The 21311-nt window shown below is 40.9% G+C and overlaps 1 protein-coding gene across 3 annotated transcripts in view; it reads right to left on the reverse strand.

Moving 5' to 3' along the window:
• Positions 1–492: 492 nt before the first annotated feature.
• The window catches only part of TCEA1 (transcription elongation factor A1), a 47108-nt gene continuing 26289 nt past the window's right edge, over positions 493–21311 (reverse strand). For all 3 annotated transcript variants that reach the window (XM_024206169.1, XM_024206170.3, XM_024206171.1), the window contains 6 exons: positions 15112–15260; positions 12457–12513; positions 11546–11700; positions 8266–8412; positions 6653–6724; positions 493–804 (listed from right to left, as the gene is read on the reverse strand). In XM_024206169.1, coding sequence (XP_024061937.1) covers positions 796–804; positions 6653–6724; positions 8266–8412; positions 11546–11700; positions 12457–12513; positions 15112–15260 — 589 coding nt within the window. In that variant the 3' untranslated portion in view covers positions 493–795. The remainder of the gene's footprint in view (positions 805–6652; positions 6725–8265; positions 8413–11545; positions 11701–12456; positions 12514–15111; positions 15261–21311) is intronic.

Consider the following 21311-nt stretch of genomic DNA (forward strand, 5'->3'; position numbering starts at 1 on the left):
ACTCTGGTATCAAACACATAAGCAAAACAAACCAATTAGATCAAATTTAAACAAACTATTTAAGTCATTTCTCCAGAAATAAAATCTAGTGGTAGTAATATACAGGCTTTAGGGCAATACAATAAATCGGACTGATCAATGCTGGTTACATAAGCAAACTTATCCAAGCATTGTAACAGAAGAGGTCAATAGATCCATTAACAAAATTCCAAACTTCATGATCAGAATTTAAGCATTAATTCATAAATGGTATGTACAAACCAGACAGAGCCAACAAGTTGCAATTTAGATACCACAGCAGATTTGGTATAATTAAAATTAAGTTAGTTGTCCTTCCTCCCCACAAAATTAGTGGGAATATGCCAATAAGAAACAAATACAAATTTCAGTCAGACATTTTTAACATAGTTGAGAGGTAAAATATGTCTGGTGGGTATGTTTGAGACTGTAAAAAAATATACAGTACATTGTTCACATAGTTAAGAAAAACAATTCAGTTACCAAAAGTTTATTGATAAAAGTTTAATGTCAACTTACTTATAAAAATGAAAAAATATTTTAAACATACACCGTACAATTGAGCATCCGGGCCCTACTGACTATTAACTATAGGAAAGCATTTAAGAAAGTTGTGTCAAAAAACAAAGGTTAACTCCAGGGATGTATGCCGCTTTAAAAAAAAAAAAAAAAAAAAAAAGTTCTTGTTTGCAGGAACCTACATGCCTGGCCTAGTTCTTAAAGCTAATTACAAAATCCTCTTTCATACTGGTCCAGGTGTCTTGACAGTTGTTTCTTCTAACAGAACTGTCAAAAGAAAAGAAATATTTTATGAGGTATCTGCATACAGCTTATTTCTAGTTCTTTGCAAGAAGGAAGAGAAGGCACTGCTCTAAGATGTGGTAATTACTAGTCACAGCATTTGCTTACATTCAAGAATCTTTACAGGGTTTGAAAATCTTTTTTCTGTTCACTTGCCCACAGTGAGTGCAGAGAAAAGTGTATTTGGTCTTGAAGCCATTTGTATTGGTATGAAAGAATTTCTAGACGTGACAGGTTATTAAATACCTTTAAGTGTGGGTCTGACCTAACATTAAATAAAAGAGCAAAAATACATGTTAACTTTATAAAACTTCAGAAAGGTGCACAAAACAAAGGAAGCTTTCCCTGGCATTTTCCCAATTTTCTTCTGCTGACATTTTTAGCATGGAAACAATATACGCTTCTGGGGTACTACAACAGCCTAATAGGGTGAAGAAAATATAAGAATTAGGGGAAAAACAGAAGTCTGATATTCACAATTCACTGTACAATGGCCCAATTATGTAAAGAAAGATATTTTTTTCTCCTAATTATAGTACTGTCTTCACTATACTGGGCCATTGTAGCTCACCAGAAATTTTTGAAATAATCTTCCAAAATACAAGAATTTGTGTAAGTCAATTCCAGAGCTCTCTCACCAACCCTTCCCCCACTACCCACCAGTGATCTGGCAGCAACAGGTCTTCTTGCCCTCTCCACTGAAATGTAGAAAAATCTGAAAGGTGATCAGGTCTCTTCACAGGAGTGCAATTAAAGGGAGCTCCTGGCTACGTCTCTCCTCTTCCTCCTTCAGTGGCTACACCTGCTGCTAGGAAGTTTGGGAGCTTCGCAGAACTCCCCACTGGTGGGCACCAGCTCCTCCTCTGTTCCCATTTCATATCCATCAGCTTAGGTAAGGTACTTTTATGGCCCCCATTACTGTAGTATCTGACTGTCTCACAATCTTTAATGAATTTATCTTCACAACACCCCTTGCGAGGTAGGGAAGTGGTGTTATCCCCATTTTGCAGAAGGGGAACTGAGGCACAGACAGACTAAGTGACTTGCCAAAGATCACACAGGAAGTCTGTGGCAGAGGGAAGTATTGAACCTTGGTCTCCAGAGTCCCAAGATAATGCCCTAAACTCTGGAGCATCTTTTTTCTTGCACTACCTGGTGCAAGCCCTCACATGGCCAGAAAAGGAGGAGGGGAAAGCGTATGGGCATGGGGCTCCCACAAGCCATTTAGAGGATACTAAGCAGAGGAAGAGGAGTTGTGCTCCCCCACACTCTCAACTTCTACAGATCAACTTCAGTTTTGCAATTTTGTAGCCAGTGTGGATCCCACTCTAAGTGTGCACGTGTCTCATGTATGTAAGACTAGAGTTTTTTGGAATAGCAGTGTCCATCAGGGTCACGTATGCACCCTTGGCTTCCTTGGGCTCCCATAGGAGGGCATACAGAACAGGGAGGCGGTGACCCTCCTTCATTCCCCTCACAATTCAAAGTTTGTGTAGCCGAGGACTCTGAAAAATTGGTGATAAAGGGTGGGATGTGGGATCCACACTGGCTACAACTTCTCAAAGAACTACAGTTACTGTAGGGACAATAAACTTGCTTTCTTCTTTGAGTACGTGTCAATGTGGATCCCACTGTAGGTGACTGGGAGCAGTATTTTCTCCAGATTTTGGAAGTGAAGAATCTCGGCTGTACCAGTCAAACAGGTATTGGCGTACTGCTCTTCTGAACTTGGCATCTGCCCTGGCAGCCATGTCAAGTGCATATGTTTCAAAAAAGGTCAGCGGGCTTGCTCCACAAGGCTGTGTTACAGATCTCAGAGATCAGTATATTTCTGAAGCAGGCCAGTGGTGGCTACTGGCCAGGAGCCCAGCTCTGAAGGCAGAGCTGCTGCCAGCAGCAGCGCAGAAGTAAATATGGCATAGTATGGTATTGCCACCCTTACTTCTGTGCTGTTGCCTGCAGAGCTGAGTCCTCAGGCAGCAGCTGCCACTATCTGGCCACCCAGTTCTGAAGGCATCAGCGCAGAAGTAAGGGTGGAATGGTACAGTATTGCCACCCTTACGTCTGCGCTGCTGCTGGCAGGGCAGTGCCTTCAGAACTGGGCGCCCAGCCAATAGCCGCCGCTCTCCGGCTGCTCAGCTCTGAAGGCAGCACAGAAGTAAGGGTGGCAATACGGTTGACCACCCCCCCCCCCTCCCAAAATAACTTTGTGACCACCCTGAAACTCCCTTTTCGGTCAGGGCCCCCAATTTAAGAAACGCTGGTCTCCCCTATGAAATCTGTATAGTATAGGGTAAAAGCACACAAAATACCAGATTTCATGGTCCATGATGTGTTTTTCATAGCTGTGAATTTGATAGAGCCCCAGCTATAAGAGAACCTCATTAAGCTTCCACATGGGAGCAGGGTCTCTAACTGGAGGGCAAGTATGGAGAAGGTTCTTGAGAGATCTCAATTCCAAAGGATGTGAAAAGACCAAGCGTGCCGATATCTGAGTGCGGCATACTGATATTGTTATGAGATGGACTTTGAAGGAGCTACTAGCTAGTCATGCTTTCTTCAGGAGGAGCACTAAGACTACAATCCTTGGTCTTAAGGCCTCAACTGCCCATAAGAAAAATCTTTTCCATATCAAGGAGTAAGTCTTCCTATTGGAGAGTTTCTGACCCTGTAAAAGGATCTCCTGGGCCTGCAGGAAGCAGTCTGTCAGTCCTTGTTCAAACAGCCTACATCCAGACCATCTGATACAGTGACTGTGGGTCTACGTTTGACCCTGGTTCTGTGATAGCATGTCCAAACCCATGGGAAGATGTGCATGTGTGCGCGGGGGGAAGGAAAATGGGGAGGGGGGGTGGCTGACTGGACATCTGCAGATCAGATGGCCAAAATTGCCTTGGCCAGTAGGGGAAATCACAGTGAATGTAGTTTTGTCTTGTCTAATCTTGGATATGATCCTGGGGATTGATGCAAAGACAAGCAAAAGTACTTGAGAACCACCAAGCAGAAAGGTGTCCAGAAGGGAACTGGAGCCTGTACCTCCCTTAGACCAGACGTCCTCATTTGACACTGTCTGCCATGGCAAACAGATGAGAATAACACACTGGTGAAATATTGGGTCTAGGATGGATTTCCATTGACCACTTGTGACTGGTTACCATCTTCTTGCTTAGAAGTCTACCAGGTTGTTCCTGACCTCTAGTAGGCATTTTCTTGGTAGTAGGAGTCACTTGGTGGTGATGGCACCATTCCCAGGACTCAACCACCTCTAGGCAGAGTGGGGATGATCAAGCATCTCAATCTCCAAAGTGTCCATGACCTGCACCCAGCTCTTGAAGTTGTCCAGTGCCTGTATCAGCACCAAAGCTACTGTCTTTCCCGGGACAACGATAAGGCGCTGTTAGATAGCAAAAGGGGTCATCTGGCCGCCCGCTGTCATGTCTCTGCATTCCAGTGACCGGGGTCTTGCTAGTGAAGCTGCAGGAGAAAGGCACCTCCTCCTTCTTCCGCAAAGACAGTAACTGACTCTTACAGGCCTGAGAAGGTGGGCCCCAAAAGCCCCAATAGGGCCACAGTAATATTCTGTATGTGCACAGAGGGCTGGCTGGTTGCTGGTTGTGCTAGTGCCAATCCCAGCATGCCTATGATTGGAGTCTGTAGAGAGCCTCTGGTTTCTAAATGATGATACTGCTCATAGACCTCAGCAACAAATCATCTCTGCTGGATGTTAGAGAAAAGGCAAGGCCTGGGGATGGTGAGTACACTTCCACAGGCAGCACTGATTCAGAGTTATCTGCTCTGAGGACTATGTCAGTGCAAATGTCTCTCTCAAGGCTCGGGTGTACTCTAAGTCTTTATTATCGATGCTAGAATGAATATCATGGGGGGGTATGTCCAGTACCAGAGCCATACTGCACCACAGTCAGCTCCTTTCTGCGCATCTTTGATGCAAGGTGTGACTTGCCTTCTGACATCTTCTTGTATCTCTCTTTATGAGAGAGCACAGAGCTCATTCCCCACCATTCAGAGTGGCCTCTTTCAGCACCATTTCAACCTCTGAGGTGTCAACTTTGATGTTGGGCCTGCTGATAGGCTTCAGTGCTAGACATGGTACTAGTGCTGATGTTGATGCCAGGCCTGGCTTTGGCACCACTTTCTCTGCTGAGGGCTTCAGCATCACCTGCCTGTCAGTTGGATGTAGGCTTGACCATTAAAGGGATCTTCAAATTCAGCTCTTCTGTGTCTAATGGCACTTTCACAGATTGGTCTGGAATATGAAGCTTCAGCCTTGCACCCCTTGATTTGTGAGTTCTTTCAGAGGAGAGGCAGACTGAGCACCTGCGTAGACAGAAAAACTCTCCCAAGTAGAACACACATCTGCTTGGTCAAACTTTCAGAGGAATTAGACCGTCACAGAATGGACCAGGCTTGAAGATTGTAGGGTTTGAGTCCACTATACCAAGTTACTGTTCAGTGGGGGTCAGGGAGTGTGCGTTCACACGTGCAGGTGGGGGGAAAGGGGCTGCAAGCAGCTTTCTATTTGACAAGCACTAAAAACAGACTAGCATAAGAAAATGAAGAATGAAGATGGTTCTGAAGAATCTCAGAAGATCTGAAGGAGTGTTTTAAGAAGTCTAGCAGGATGAACACCAGCTAGGTTCCATCTTGTTGCCTCAGGTGGCAATAAGCAATTGAAGGAGGGACGCAGCCACCTCACCTTTTATGCCCTCATACAGGAACATGAGGAGCCACAGAGTGTATGTGCAACCCTGAGGGACATGGATATTCAAAAAAATCCAGTCTAATATGCAGAGGTTCATGCACACCTACAGCGGGATCCACACTGACACATGCTTGAAAAATGAATGCTACACACTGTTGGAAAGCTTGGGACCTTTGCTTTCCAGTGTATTTATTTCTAATCCTATTTGTTCATAACGTGTTTGACCCGAACAGTCACCGGCTCCTAAGACCAGCAGTGCTTTTTTGCAGGGCCGGCTCCAGGCATCAGCTTACCAAGCAGGTGCTTGGGGCGGCCACTTCAGAGAGGGGCGGCAGGTCCAGCTGTTGGGCGGCAATTTGGCAGGCTGTCCCTCACTCCTGCTCGGAAGGAAGGACCTCCCAAGGAATTGCCGCCGCAGATCGCGATCGCGGCTTTTTTGTTTGTTTTTGTCTTTTTTTGTTTTGTTTGGCTGCTTGGGGCAGCCAAAACCCTGGAGCCGGCCCTGCTTTTTTGGCACTGATCCAGGACATTATAGTAAATTGCAGAGCTTGGTCCACTGTGATTTTTTTATATTAAATATAAATATAAAAAAATTAAAATAAATGAACAACAGTATTCATTGCACAGTACAGCAACATTTTGCACTCTATCTGAACTTCTGTTTTAGAAGTGATATTACTGAATCCTATTTGAGAATCTATCCTGAGTTACACAAATGACTGTCTAGATCAAATAGTTTCATCTTGCTTTCCTCCACATCCTTCTGGATTAAAATTCTAGCTGTTCTAAGTGCTTACAAATCCTGTACACTTCATTTTACACTACAGTAAGCCTTAACAAAACCTGAAAGACAAAACAAGACTACAGGGAAATATGAAAACTGATTTAATGGACATAGGTAACGGGATGGCTTGAAAATTGCAAACTATAAAAGTTTCTCCTCCAAATATATTTCTCACTTAAAAGTATTTGGCAATATTTACAATTTATCAAACTGGTTTGAGAAGAAAAATAAAAGATTAACAACTCAAATAGGTTTTCTGTAATCAAAAAAAGTAAACTTGAAATTTGACCATCTGCTACACAATATACAGAAGAGAACAAAAGCTTTACCTTCCATCTGTTTCCACATTCGTTACAGACAACAAATGTTGTCATAGGTTCATCAGCACTGCGGGTTTGAACCTACCGTAAAGGGAATGGGGAGGAAAGGAAAGAAAAGTGTTATCACCATGACCCTGTTCAATTATTTCACTTCTGTTCAATGTAAAGTTACTCAATGCTAAAATAAAATCCGTATATCCTAAATAAAATTACCACAAGATCTATCCAAATATGTGATTTAAGAAGTTACCATATTTGAAATCCATTGTATAAGAATGCTTCAACATTCCATTTTAAGCGTCTTTATAAAGCTTAAGAATGCAGGTTCTCAGCCCCCACAACCTACTCCAGCCCACAAAATGGTTACACCCTCACATGTGAAATGAACCTAGATGAGTTAAAATCTGAGCACCAAGTCAATTGTGAACACGCAAGAGTACAAACTAGGGAAACAGCTAACAAATTGGAATTACCAGATTTTTTACAAAATAATCATGACTATTTCATTTTGCAGTTACAGAAAAAAGGTAATAAAACGTCTGTGCCAACACATCCATAGGGAAACCCCTTTGTCTGGCTGATTTAAGTACTAAAAGTATCCATTTCAATAATGAAGATCAATGTAGAACTCTGCAAATATTTTTGAGTTTTGTTTTTATGGAAGTATCAATTGCACATTCTGCACAGATTTACATAAATATACTTATGATGAGGTGGCCTAAAAGCATAAAGATTCAGACAGATTTTGACTGCAAGTGTTTACATCAAAACATTTTAGATACTAAAAGCATAAACTTAGCTTATTAAGCTCAAAGGTATGCACTGCAGCATTACTGAAATCAATATGGACTGGATTTGCAAGCTTTTTGCACACAACTCCTAATTAGATTAGTGGGAGTTGCATGAACAGAAGGCTTGTAAATCAGACCCTATTTTAATAAAATCGTAATTAATGTTAACGTTCATGTTAATATTCAGAGGTTTTCAACATATTACATTTGCCATCGTCACCCAAATACACAGATATTTCAAACACACTGAAACACTAGTTATATCAGTTAATCTCCCACACATTACAATTTTAAAAATAGCTAGAAAAGGAAGTCTAGCAAAGAATTGCTGAAATGGGGAAAAAAATACTTGTCAATGTTAAGGAATTTCTAATACATCCTTGGAAAGAGTTTAATTAATGTTGGGCTTAACTGCGGATTTCTAGGAAGAGTACTTCTAGTTACATCAAGTTGAAGGATAGAGGAAAGAGTATCAAAGTAATAAGATGAGTATTTTCTCCATAGAAGCATATACAAATCTATGAAATACCAACAGAAATAAGAATATTTGGAAATACAAATTCACTGTTCATAATTGGTTGTAAAAAGAGGCTTTTTTTTGCGCCAATGTTTAACCGCTATTTCTCTAAGAGCAGAATATTAATTTGCTTTAGGCTAATGAACCAATATTTAAAAGCAACTCAAATACTGCTATATTATAAATGACAATTTTCTTCAACTATCAAGTTACAAAATGCTGAAACAAAAATTCTTTAAAAAAAGAGAAAATTTCCTTAAAATTGAGATTCAGTCTTGACAAGACAAAAGGGAACAACAAGAATGATTATGTACCTGTGTGTAAGTGCAATTCTTCTTTTTACATTTGCCACATGTAAACAGGTCAGTCTGGGTGCCTCCTGTCTTAGCCATCTGATGCTCTCTGATAGCTTCTTTGGTCAGATTTTTACGCATCTCTTTCAGCTCATCACTTGCCATCTCCTGTTATGGACAAAGAGACTGTCTACCATAACATTCTCAATTTGCCGTTGGGATGTCTCTTCTTATAGTTTTGATACACTATTGCTAGTATGATCACTGTATATATCAACCTAGCAAATTTCATTTGAAAACGTATATAATCGTATTGAAGATAGGGTTTTGTTTTTAAATCCAGGAATACCTATCCTATCAAGCAGCAAAATCATTCTATGAATCTTGGATCTTTTATCTTTGCTAAACTCACACTGAATAAGCTTCAATTTTAGTTAGCACAAATTCCACTAAGTTTGCCAAAGATGCTACCTAAAGTTAAAACATTTCTTCATTCCTTTATACTGCTGGTGAAAAGTCAGAAGTTACATAACTACCAAACTTGCAAAAATGTTTGCATGCAAAACATGTCTGACCAGTGACTATCAGAAAGGCTAAGTGAAGACACTAGTTAGTGTCGGGGTAAAGAAGAAAAGGCAGTAGAGAAAGGTCCCCAGGAATGTAACCTTGTGCAATTTTCTGGTTGTGAAAAATTTAAACTCACTATTTTTGTTTTTGCATAACCAAAAGTTTATTTCCACCATGAAAACACTCACAGTGCAAACAGTTTTGCACAGCTGTCCTCTCTTAACAAGAAATGAATATCTGCATAATTCTAATTTACTCTTATAACATAGCATTGTTTGATAATGAGAACTGAAACCTTCTGCCTCCAGTTCATTATTCAAATTTAGCTTAGTATTGTAATGATCAAAAATTATCTGATGCTTGTTCATTGGCTTTCATTTCTAACTTCTGTTAATTTTTTTAAAGCTTTTTCAGGGTTCTAGACACCAGACAGGGTTTTTAAACTGTAACAGGGCCTAAGCGAGGCAGCTCTCTCTAAGGAAGCTCTCGCCAGATATTGCACAATAGGGCTTCAAAATCAGTTTTAATTATGTATGTTCCTGTTTTATACAAACTGCCCTTTATATAAAGCATTTCGTAAAATAAGTCCAAAACTTCACACTTGTTAGCTCAAGCTTTAAAAGATGAGATGTTAAAAATTTTAAGCACGTAATTTATGCTGTTTCTTTAAAAATATTCTACTCTGGATACCAGTTAATTGTTTTCACTTCAGTTTACTTGATCAGTTGGGTGCTCCATACTTTCTTAATGTTTTGTATGCAGGAATGAGCATTCCTAATTTTTCCACTGTCTCAGTATCTGCATGGGATTTAGCAGTTCAATTAACACTGCTCCAGATTAAATACCTATCTCCTCTACATCAGCTCTCTTTACAGATATTTAGCCACTCAAAATCTTTTTAGTCTGAAATGAATTTAAAATCCAAATAATGATTGACCCTGAAGCGTTACTTTTATATAAATACAATTATCAGAACAAAATAGAACCCCATAGAATCAAAATGCCATCTGATTCTCTTTATACACATGTACTGGTCTGCCACCCCAAGTATACTTGTCTATATGCCCAGACCATTTTTCTCTTGAAGAACAAAGCTCACCATTACTTATGACCTGTATAAATAGCTTAGCTTCTGATCTAGTTCCAATCTTTTTTTTTTCTTTGCCTGTTTGAGCACAACAAGAATTTTAAAATGCCGACACAATTACAAAGCAGGTCTAAGCTCTTATTAATTCTGTTTTTGTTTTTATCGTAACCTCTAATTTTATGTAATCAAGTTCATTGTTGCTGCCTCTGTAGAAACTACACAAAGGCACTGACCCTAGGAAATTTCGTTTAATCTTCCTCAGGCACAAGTCTCATATTCTCCTCTCCAATTATTTTCATATTCACTTCCTAAATCTACTTTGGATCACCAACATTTTTCATAAAACCCTGTGCTTTGTAACTCAAACATTTTAAGTCAGCATAAATTGTTGCATCAACTTCTATGGTCATTTCCCTGAACCTTATTAAAAAAGACACAAAATAGGGTTGTTAAGTAGGATTGTTTAAGCTACTGCACTTAGCAGTTATTAGACTGGACAGGGGTACACTTTGTTTTCTGTCTGTTTTCAGTCAAATTTCCAATGCACGTTTCCCTTTTTAAGCCTTTCAGTATCAAAAGAAAACTTGGGAAGTTAGCTAGAGAGGTTCTGTCCTTCCTATTAACAATTCTGCAGTAAATTCCACTTTTACCAAGTTTTAACTTTCTGTCTTCGGATGGTAAGCCATCCCAATTCCTTTTTCTAATAAGATTTTTAGTGTTTTGTCAAATACAAGTATGAATTTAGTCAGTTTTAAAACTTTTCCCTAAATATTGTGCCAGTGACATTTTAGTGATCTGTACATCCTGCGTTCCTCCTTCTTTGTAGTAAAACACAGAGCATACCTAGTCAAGTTTCTTTCAAAGGCATTTTTAAAAACATTTAAAAACAGTCATCAGTGCTTAATCCTCGTTTTAAATATCCATTGTTATAGTTTAAATTTAGTTTGCTTTTCTTTAATAGCAGGATCTCATTTTATTATCTTAATTAGTCCATTTACCTAGCTTATCTTTCCCCCTTATTTTGTCTTTTTGTTAAAAAAATAAATATACTTGGGTACTACAAAGTGTTTGCAGTATGATAAACTAACCATAAATTTTAAAATTAACAGAAATTTTAAATAGTACTAAAAATACCTCCAAAGGGTCTCACTGCCACAAAGAAAGGAGACTGACCTGTAAAAATCGGGATGATATACCTAGCTTAGAAGTAGTCAAAATGCTAAAGCTAGCACTTGCCAAATACAAAGGCAGTGCTGTTTAATACTGATGATACAGTACACCCAAAAGGGCCACAACTTGTTAGCCTGGGGTTACTGGCAGAACCCCAGTCCACCTCCCCTAATTTGAAGGTTGTTGCTGGTACAGGCTGCATTTTTTTTTTAAATGCAGTACATTCTATTTCTAAGCTTTCTCCCTGAAGCACCCTCAGGGACATTCTACCTGCCTCTTGCCTTATTCAGGCATCACAACTTTTAGAATTACCCCACTATCTCTGAATCTGCAAGCCTCCATACTGCTGATAATTGTGGTTTGTCTTAAGTGCCTATGCTTAGGAGAATGTGAAGATACAAAGTATAAGAATGTTGATGGTTTGTATAGTTAAGTCAAACAGAGTAATAAAAGTTACAAGACCTAATATTTACTTACCTCTGCTGTCATTTTGGCAAACCTGTCTGGAGGTATGTTCCCACATAATACATTTTTTCTTAGATTAGGGTTCTTTGTGTCCTTGAGATTTGCTATTCTACTTCGTACCCTATTTTTGTATTTCATGTCAGTGTTTTTCAATTCTTGATATATAGGTGCTTAGGACTTAAGGAACACATCATCAACAAGTAATATGCAGAACACAATATAGTACTTCATTGCTTTGCAAATGTTTGCCCAGGTTTACACAGGCTTGGCAGGATTAGATTTTTATCAGTAAATGTCAGTAAACATCGATTTTACCATATACACACAGACAGACGAAAAATATTTCCATCAATAATAACAGAAATGTACAGATCAGCACAGTGATAAAAAATACCGCTTGAGAATGTATTAGTTTTATTTAAAGATATTTACTTTGTGTATTTTAACATGTGATGCTGACAATTTGTGTTTTAATCGTTATAAAACTAAAGTTTGAATCTCAATGTCTATGGTCATTAAATAATTGTCTTACCTTCCCCAATTTCCCACAACTGTGAAAATTTAAATAGATAAAAATACTTACAAGCAAACATCTATACTATCTACCGAAATTACAAAAAATAGAAATAAAATTCTGCTAAACCTACTCTTTACGCTGTTGATCAATACCTTTCTTAGCAACGGCTGCCAGTGCTTGTATTAAAAAGAGTTCTGTGTGTAATTTAATGTTCATAAATTGTGCGAATCGCTTCTCACACTAAAAACTTTCACACTGCTGTATTGAACAAAATGAGTATTTTCCTACTGAATAAAAATCAATGTTCATTATATGGACCAAACCATTTTTTTTTAAATTTAAACAACAATAAAAATCCATCAGCAAATACTAATTCTAGACCACTTAGATATACCACAAAGGATATCTTCTTCAATCTGAGATCCCAGCTCTTCCTCATCAGCACCAATAGCAATGTAGTCATCTGAACAAAAGAAAAGTTTGATTATTAACATTAAGTGGACATCAGATTTCCTTAGCAGCTCAAGTACCCATTGGGAATCCTGGAAAGCATAAGTTATGCCACAACCATAGTATGCATTTTCAGAAAATAGTGCACTATATACTTTTATGGTAGCAAAACCCTGTTAGCTCATCATTTTGCACAGTACACAAATGGTAGAAGACCAGATTGATAGAAAAGCAATGGCCTAAAATCTTATTTAATCAGGAGCTAAACTGTAGATGTAGGTACTGTACAAAGAGCTTTTGTGTTATCAGTTAAGTCTTGAAGATTCTACTCAGTTTGACAACTGCCAATCTCTGCTCTGAAAGAAAAGACTGAACTATCACTTCAACGTCTGTGATAAAATTGACTCTCAAGATAGCATGGGTACAGTCAATTAGTGTTAACGACAGCAGAATCAGTAATTAAGTTGTAGAAATTTGCTTAATGGACATTAAAAATATAAGGAAAGCAGACAAACTGAAGTGCAATAAAACAGGAAATTTAAAGTGGTAAATAAAATAGGTAAAATACTTAAACTCTAAAGGCAGCATGAAAAGTTTAGCCTGAAATGCCCAATCTTAGAAATCTCTGAGTAGAGATTTGAGAGAAAAAGTAAAAGAAACATTTACTTCCCAATTTGACAGAGGACAGGCTAGACAGTGCAAGCACACTATCAACATTTTCCACCTTCCTTCCCCTCACTTTCATTTGCATTTTAAAAAGATCAAAGAACACCATCAACTAGAAATTAAGTCAATTTCATAAAATAAGTTAAAAAAAATAGTTTCAGGTACCACATCTATCAAATGCCCATGTCAATTTTTGTGTTTTACAATCACATATTCCTACTTTAAAAAAAAAAAAAAAAAGTTCTCCCTTTTTGAATGCTCAACATAAGAAAACTGAAGAGAAGAAATAACTCACTAGTCTATTAGTGTAGCAATAATTTTAGGTAAGTTTCCAAAGACAAGTGAGATTTAAATTGACATTGCATAAAATTTGCAAAGTTACCTAAGTGATTTAGGAGACTAAATTACATTTACCTAAGCATTTAAATCAGTTAGGCATCTTAACTTTCATTAACTGCCAGCTGGACTTAGACACTTCTGAAAAACATTACTCCTTGTCTAACTGCTTCTGGCTTCTTTCTGCAAGTAAGTCTGTATAAAAAGTGGATGACTTGGTATTTAGAAAAGTGAGCCCTACTATGGGAGAGATAGTGTTAACCTGAGGGCAGGACTTCGGCCTACATATAACATTGCTCTAGGGCTCAAAGAAAAGGGGACCCAGGCTCCATTTTCTGAAGGGAGAGAGAAAGTAGCAGGAAGGATCCAGGCTACCTATACGTATGTTGCTTTGAGCACACTGATCTTTTTGTACATATTCTCAATATTATCCCATTTGCTATTTTCACTCACTTACACTTTGTAGTGCCTTAGTAACAAACGTCATACAAAAACTGTCATGCTCAAAAATCCCTAAAAAAAAAAAAAAAAAAAAAAAGTTTATTGTCCTTTTCACTACACAAGCCAGTTTGAACCAAAAAGAAGGTTAATGATGAACAGATTTGGTTCCCACTGATAAGGGACTATGTACATTTCTGGAATAAGTTTTGAATTTAGTTTAAAACTGAGAGTTAAATATATATAATTTGGCTAAAGGATAGCTTTAGAAGGATGGGAGCATGAAACTGTACAGTTATTTGAAGGGTGTAAATATGAGCAGTAATAGGAGAAGCTTTTTTGTGAGGATCTCATGGAGATGTACAGATTAATGTGCACAAAATGTATAGGTTATTTCTGTATTTTCAAAATAATAAATAAAAAGGAGCAATAGGGTGAAGTTAAGGGTAAATGTAGGAACCGCAGGAAAACAAAAGCCTTGACAGAGAGATCTACTGGATTACAGAATAATCTCCCAAAGGAACTAGTGAAAATCTTATTTTTCAGTATAAAACACCAAGGTGTAAGAAAACTCCTGGCACTAAAACCAAGATGGAATAGATCAATTCATAGGTCTTGTCCACCTCCAAATTTTATAACTCTCAAAAGACAGACGCTAATACCCCTAAAACTGGACGAGAAGAGAATACAGCAGTCATGGATTGGATACTTAAAGAATTTGACATATTTAAAATTATCAAAACACCAGTGCCAGATGTACTGTAACAAAATTAAGTTGCAACTGAAATGGAAACGGAGCTTCTGGCTATCAGAATTTGAAAGGTCACAAGACCCTGGGGAACACTGTGGTACACCCGCCCCCCAAAAAACCCACTGAAACAATACCTTTCATGGAAACAGATTAAATTGATGATACAAGGAGGTAATGGCTAGCAAGTATCATGAAGAGGATTCTCTGCTGTTGGAAAGTAGTAGTCAGATGGGCTGGAGCAGGAAATGCACCTCAGCATGTTTCCAGGTTGCCAGGGTTATGCTAATCTGGATGAACCTATACCTGACTAGCCGGCCTGGTTGTACAGAATTCAGACTGGTCTGACAATCAGTGCTAGGATACACGGGAAGAAGAAACAGAACAAAATCCAATACTGTAAATAAGTTCTACAAAGCTCACCTCCTGTTTTGAGAGCAGCAGCCAGCATTTCTCTACATTTCACTCGTACAGAATCTGAAGTACTTGGAGCCCGAGGAAAAGAAGGGATGAAGGAATCTGACGAAGCATTAGCCTCCTCTTTCCTGATGCTGGAGTTGCTACTGGAACTGCTAAAGTAGGCAAAAACAGAAAAGTGGTATGAAATGTCTTTTCTCCAACGTGTTTCACCCTAGATCAAAACAAACTTTTTGTTTGATCTTTGTATCTCATTAACAAGATTCCCATAACAGAACAAAGATAACAGTTATGCAATTATTTAGAGCTATAGACATTGTTAAACTTCAGTAAAAAGGATCTTTGAAATACTTGCTTCTATGTGATATGGGGTACAACAAGAATTTTACTAAAGAGGGTGCCCAGGTCAAGTGATCCTCTGGGCTCCCTTGTGCTGTAGTAGCCTCTCCAGCCCCCACTTACGCCTCCAGCCCCCAAACATATGCAGTTTACAAGGAATGACATGTAGGGGGAGAAATACAGATCAGTCCCCCACAGTATTTGCATTGTAAGGGCACTAGCCCCCACCAGGATGTTTTCCCCTGCCCCGAAGTGGTGGCCTCTCACCATGTCCAAGTCCAGCATAGCACAGGGAGTGGGCCCAGTCTATAGGGTATGGGGTCTCCCCCAGGGTCCCAAGCCCAGCTACAGCCCATCTTGGGGGGCCAAGGGAGACCCTCGGTGAGGCGGTATGTCAATGCAATGGTGCCCCTCCTGGCCAAGCAGGGTGTGGTCACTGGCTCACTCAGCTCAGCGCGGCTGTCAGTCTATTCCTGGTACTCCAGAAACTGGAAAATCCTCTCGGATTTCAGGTCCGTCAAGTGATTGGTAGGGAAATCCTGGCCCACTCACTCAACTGGGTTCCAGCTCATGGCCCTCAAGATAGACAAGCAGGATCAGGGTTCGCCAATTTTGACAGTGCCCTGAGCTGCTTCCTACCTTCCCCTGGGACTCTGCAGGCTCTTCAGTCTGTTGGTCCATTCATCCCTTTTTGGGGTGTTGTCCCTGGGCAGCTCTTTAGCACTTTACTGACAGAAGTTCCTTTCTACGGCCTGTTCACTCTCCTGGTAGCTGCCACGCCCCTCTGCTTTCCAGCCTTTTTATCCTCCCAGCTGCTGTGAGGATACCAATCAGCAGTGGCCAGCAATGCCTGTATTACCCCTTTTGTTGCCGGGCCAAGGTGGGGTACATACACCCCACGACACCCTGCTCCACACTGACAGCCAAGAGTCTGCTGAATCTGTTAGTACATTCTGGTTTTGTGGGAGGTAGACTGGGTAATCCGATGGCTGACACCATCAGTTCCACAAGCTGACTGCTTCTGCACACAAGGGGAAGGATCTCGCTCCTGCCTGTCTATTGATGCAAAAGACAGTTGTGATGCTGTCCAACATTACGAGGGCATAGTGACTTTGAATGAACAGGAGAAAGACTTTGCAAGCCCTTCAAACTGCTTACAGCTCTAGAAAATTAACGTGCATCCTGAATTCTTGTTATATCCAGGTGCCTTGTACTGTATGGTTGTCCACATGGGCTCCTCAACCCAATAGGGATGTGTCGGTAACAATCGTCCTGTCCAGTGCAGAGGCAAGGAAGGGAATGCTCATGCATACCTGGGAGGGATTCTTCCACAATAATAGGGGCAATATCACTTTGGTGGGAACAGTCACTATGATGCTCAAGGACTGTAAATATGGAGAGTACACTGTTTGAAGCCATGCTTATAGGCAACAAAGGTGGAGCCTTGCAAATGACATGACATAAGTACATGAGGCCACATGGCCTAGGAGAGAGACAGAGGTCTTGACAGGCACTTGGGGGTTGCTTATGACCTGGTCTACGATATTGTTCATAGCTTGAAACCTGTCCCTTCACAGGGAAGCCCTTGCCATGATTGAATTTAACAATGCCCCCAATGAAGTCTAAAGTCTGCATAGGGCCGAGGATGGATTTTTCGGCATTTATACTGATACCCAAAGAGAAGAGAAGTTGCAGCATTGTCAAAGTCGACACATGGTCCTCTTAGTGTAACCTGGTGACAAGGAGCCAATTGTTGACAGGGGAAGACTGTGAAACCACAACATCTGATATAAACCGCTACTATGGAGCACACCTTGGTAAAGGCACTGGAGATAGTAGGAGCAATGTCAAAAGTGAATATTCTGTATTGAAAATGGTCAGAGCCCAGGAATCTGAGAAAGCGTCTGTGAGCGGGGTGGATGCCCAGGTGAAAGCAGGTGTCCATGTTGAGAGCTGTAAACCACATACCCTTTTTCAGGAATGGAATTATAGATACCAACATGGCCATATGAAACTTGAGTTCGCGAATAAAAAAGTTCAGATGGCAGAGGTCGATAATGGATCTCCAACAGCCCTTCTTTTTAGGTACTAGGAAGTATGTCAAGTAAAAACTTCTCCCTTGGTACTGAAGAGGAACCTGTGTTGTCACACCTCACTGTAAGAGGGATTTCACTTCTTGTTTGAAAATGTTCTCATGAGAGTGGCCCCTGAAAGGGTGCTGGGGAAGCAAGTAGGGATGCAAACTCTGTTGAATAGCTAGAATGGATGACGTTCTGCACCCATTTGTCCATTGTTTTTGCACTCCAGGTGTTGAAAAACAGTGCTAGATGATCCTCAAAGGATGCATGGGAGTCTGGAGGCATTAGACTTAAGATATGTCTACAGTGCAATGAAAAACCCACATCTGGTCTGTGCCAGCTGACTCAGGCTCACAGAGCTCAGACTGCAGGGCTGTTTCATTGCACTGTAGACTTCTAGGCTTGAAGTCTACACTGCAATGAAACAACCCTGCAGCCCAGGCCGGCTGACATGGGCCAGCCGCGAGAATCCAGGTGCTATGTAGACATACCCTTAGTGGTTTGCAGCTCTCAAGTTCCTGTCAAAAACAATGTTTAGCTGAGGGCTGAGACTGGGATGAGAAACCTGCGGAGGAAGGTGTGGGGAAGCAGGCCTTTTGAACCCTCTGCCTCTTATAGAGTGGCTCATAAGGTCTTTGGTGGAAGAACTGTTGAATCATCAGTCTAGGTTTCTAGGACTACCAGTGAAATTTTCTATTTGGGGCAGGTGCATATATATTCTCAGGGAGTGGAGGGTGGCCCTGGAGTTCTTTGAAGTGTGTAAGGACTCATCCATTCTCTGATTATATAGATAGTCTCCTTGAAAGCTTGGTCCTCTATGGTGTTCTGGCCCTCCCTGGGAAACCCTAAAGCACGGAGCCACGACTCCCTGTGCATTACCATAGTAGTAGTCATCGCCCTGGAAGATACATCAGTGACATCTACTGCTGAGTGGAGAGTAGTCCTGGCAACCATTTTGTGTTCTGCCACGAGAGCCTGGAAACAAGCTCTGTCCTCCTGTGGGAGTCTGTGAAATTCTGTGAATTTTGAACAGTTCACAAAGTTGTACTTAGCCACTAGTACTTTGCTATCCTGAACTGGAGTCTAGAAGAAGAAAAGACCTTCCTTCCAGTAAGTTGAGACACTTGCCCTCCTTATCAGTTGGGATAAATCGGGGCATACTATTGCCTAAATCTCTTTGTGGTGGCCTGGACCACTAAAGACTTGGGAGCAGGGTGAGAGAACAGAAATCCCACCTCTCTGACTGAGGGGTGGGATTTCTCTGTTTCTGTCCTCTGGAGGTTGGGGTGCAGGTAGCTGGGGTATGCTCTACCTGGCTTCAGGATGGTTTTCTTAACAGGGAACACTTTTTGATGGAGCCAGAGGACTGAAGAACGTCCAGAAGCTTGTGTTGAGGATCCTGAACCTCCTCAAAAGAAATCTGCAGCTGCCCTGTAATTCTGGGGGGTTCCCCCCCCCGATAACTATAAGCAATTCCAGGAACAGACACACTGGAGTCACTGCCTCATCTGGACAGGGTGACAGCAATCTTGTTGGTTCTGGTGGAACTGCCAGATTCAGTGCGCACTCCTCCTCAGTTGGATCCTCAGAAGGATGGGTTGAATGAGGATTGCAAAGGTCCCCATGGCATGGTGTACCAAAGGCAAATTTATTATGAAACAAAAGGCAAAAAACTATTCTGTACATAGTTTAGTCCTATTCAGGGTCTACTCGGCGCTTCTTGGCTTGTCTCTTGTATTCGTTAAATGGAGCATCTCTTGTCACTGTCCAGCAATAGTCTGCAAGCATTGATGGGCTCCATTTGCCCTGACAGCATTTCTCCATTGTTGCAATGTCCTGGTGAAATCACTCGCCGTGCTTGTCGCTCACTGCTCCGCAGTTCGGTGGAAAAAAATCTAGATGAGAGTGCAAAAAATGTATCTTTAGTGACATGTTGCAACCAAGGCTTTTGTATGCCTTGAGGTTTTCCACCAACAACCTGTAGTTGTCTGCCTTGTTGTTTCCGAGAAAATTTATTGCCACTAACTGGAAGGCTTTCCATGCCGTCTTTTCCTTGCCATGCAGTGCATGGTCAAATGCATCATCTCGAAGAAGTTCACGAATCTGAGGACCAACAAAGACACCTTCCTTTAGCTTAGCTTCACTTAACCTTGGAAATTTTCCACGGAGGTACTTGAAAGCTGCTTGTGTTTTGTCAATGGCCTTGACAAAGTTCTTCATCAGACCCAGCTTGATGTGTAAGGGTGGTAACAAAATCTTCCTTGATTCAACAAGTGGTGGATGCTGAACACTTTTCCTCCCAGGCTCCAATGACTGTCCGAGTGGCCAATCTTTCTTGATGTAGTGGGAATCTCTTGCACGACTATCCCATTCGCAGAGAAAACAGCAGTACTTTGGGTATCCAGTCTGCAGACCAAGCAAGAGAGCAACAACCTTCAAATCGCCACAAAGCTGCCACTGATGTTGGTCATAGTTTATGCACCTCAAAAGTTGTTTCATGTTGTCATAGGTTTCCTTCATATGGACTGCATGACCAACTGGAATTGATGGCAAAACATTGCCATTATGCAGTAAAACAGCTTTAAGACTCATCTTCGATGAATCAATGAACAGTCTCCACTCATCTGGATCGTGAACGATGTTGAGGGCTGCCATCACACCATCGATGTTGTTGCAGGCTACAAGATCACCTTCCATGAAGAAGAATGGGACAAGATCCTTTTGACGGTCACGGAACATGGAAACCCTAACATCACCTGCCAGGAGATTCCACTGCTGTAGTCGGGAGCCCAACAGCTCTGCCTTACTCTTGGGTAGTTCCAAATCCCTGACAAGGTCATTCAGTTCATCTTGTGTTATGAGGTGTGGTTCAGAGGAGGAGGATGGGAGAAAATGTGGGTCCTGTGACATTGATGGTTCAGGACCAGAAGTTTCATCCTCTTCCTCGTCTGACTCAAGTGACAATGATTCTGGTGCATCAGGAACCGGCAGTCCTTCTCCGTGGGGTACTGGGCATATAGCTGATGGAATGTCTGGATAATGCACAGTCCGCTTTTTCTTCTTTGACACACCTTTCCCAACTGGAGGCACCATGCAGAAGTAACAATTGCTGGTATGATCTGTTGGCTCTCTCCAAATCATTGGCACTGCAAAAGGCATAGATTTCCTTTTCCTGTTCAACCACTGGCGAAGATTTGTTGCACAAGTGTTGCAGCATATGTGTGGGGCCCACCTCTTGTCCTGATCTCCAATTTTGCAGCCAAAATAAAGGTGATAGGCTTTCTTCACCATAGTGGTTATACTGCGCTTTTGTGACGCAAAAGTCACTTCACCACAAACATAGCAGAAGTTATCTGCACTGTTCACACAAGTATGAGGCATCTCTGCTCACTTTGGCTAAACAGAAATGTGTCCCTTTGCAAAATCAAACACTGACAAATAAGAGAGCACGACACTGTATGATTTCTAGAGCTGATATAGGGCAATTTGTTCAGCAGAGTGATGTAAGCTTCGTTAGGATTGCATCATCCATGACTTCTAGGAATAACATGATGCAATTCATATCATGTATGACGCAATACCAGCTTCAGATTGCATCATTCATTGTTTTGCCTAAAAAGCAAGTACTGTCCAAACCCAGTCATAGATTTATTCATAGATCCAATCAAAGATGTATTTTAGTCATTTCTGGTTTAAATTGAGATCCCTTCCCTTTATAACTCACTTATCCTCTGCCATTCCCAAGTCAAGGGTCATATATACACTGACCCAATAACATATCTTGAAAAC

Source organism: Terrapene carolina, unplaced genomic scaffold (genome assembly GCF_002925995.2).
Source record: "Terrapene carolina triunguis isolate 2854851 unplaced genomic scaffold, T_m_triunguis-2.0 Scaffold58, whole genome shotgun sequence".
Taxonomy (NCBI): Eukaryota; Metazoa; Chordata; order Testudines; family Emydidae; genus Terrapene; species Terrapene triunguis.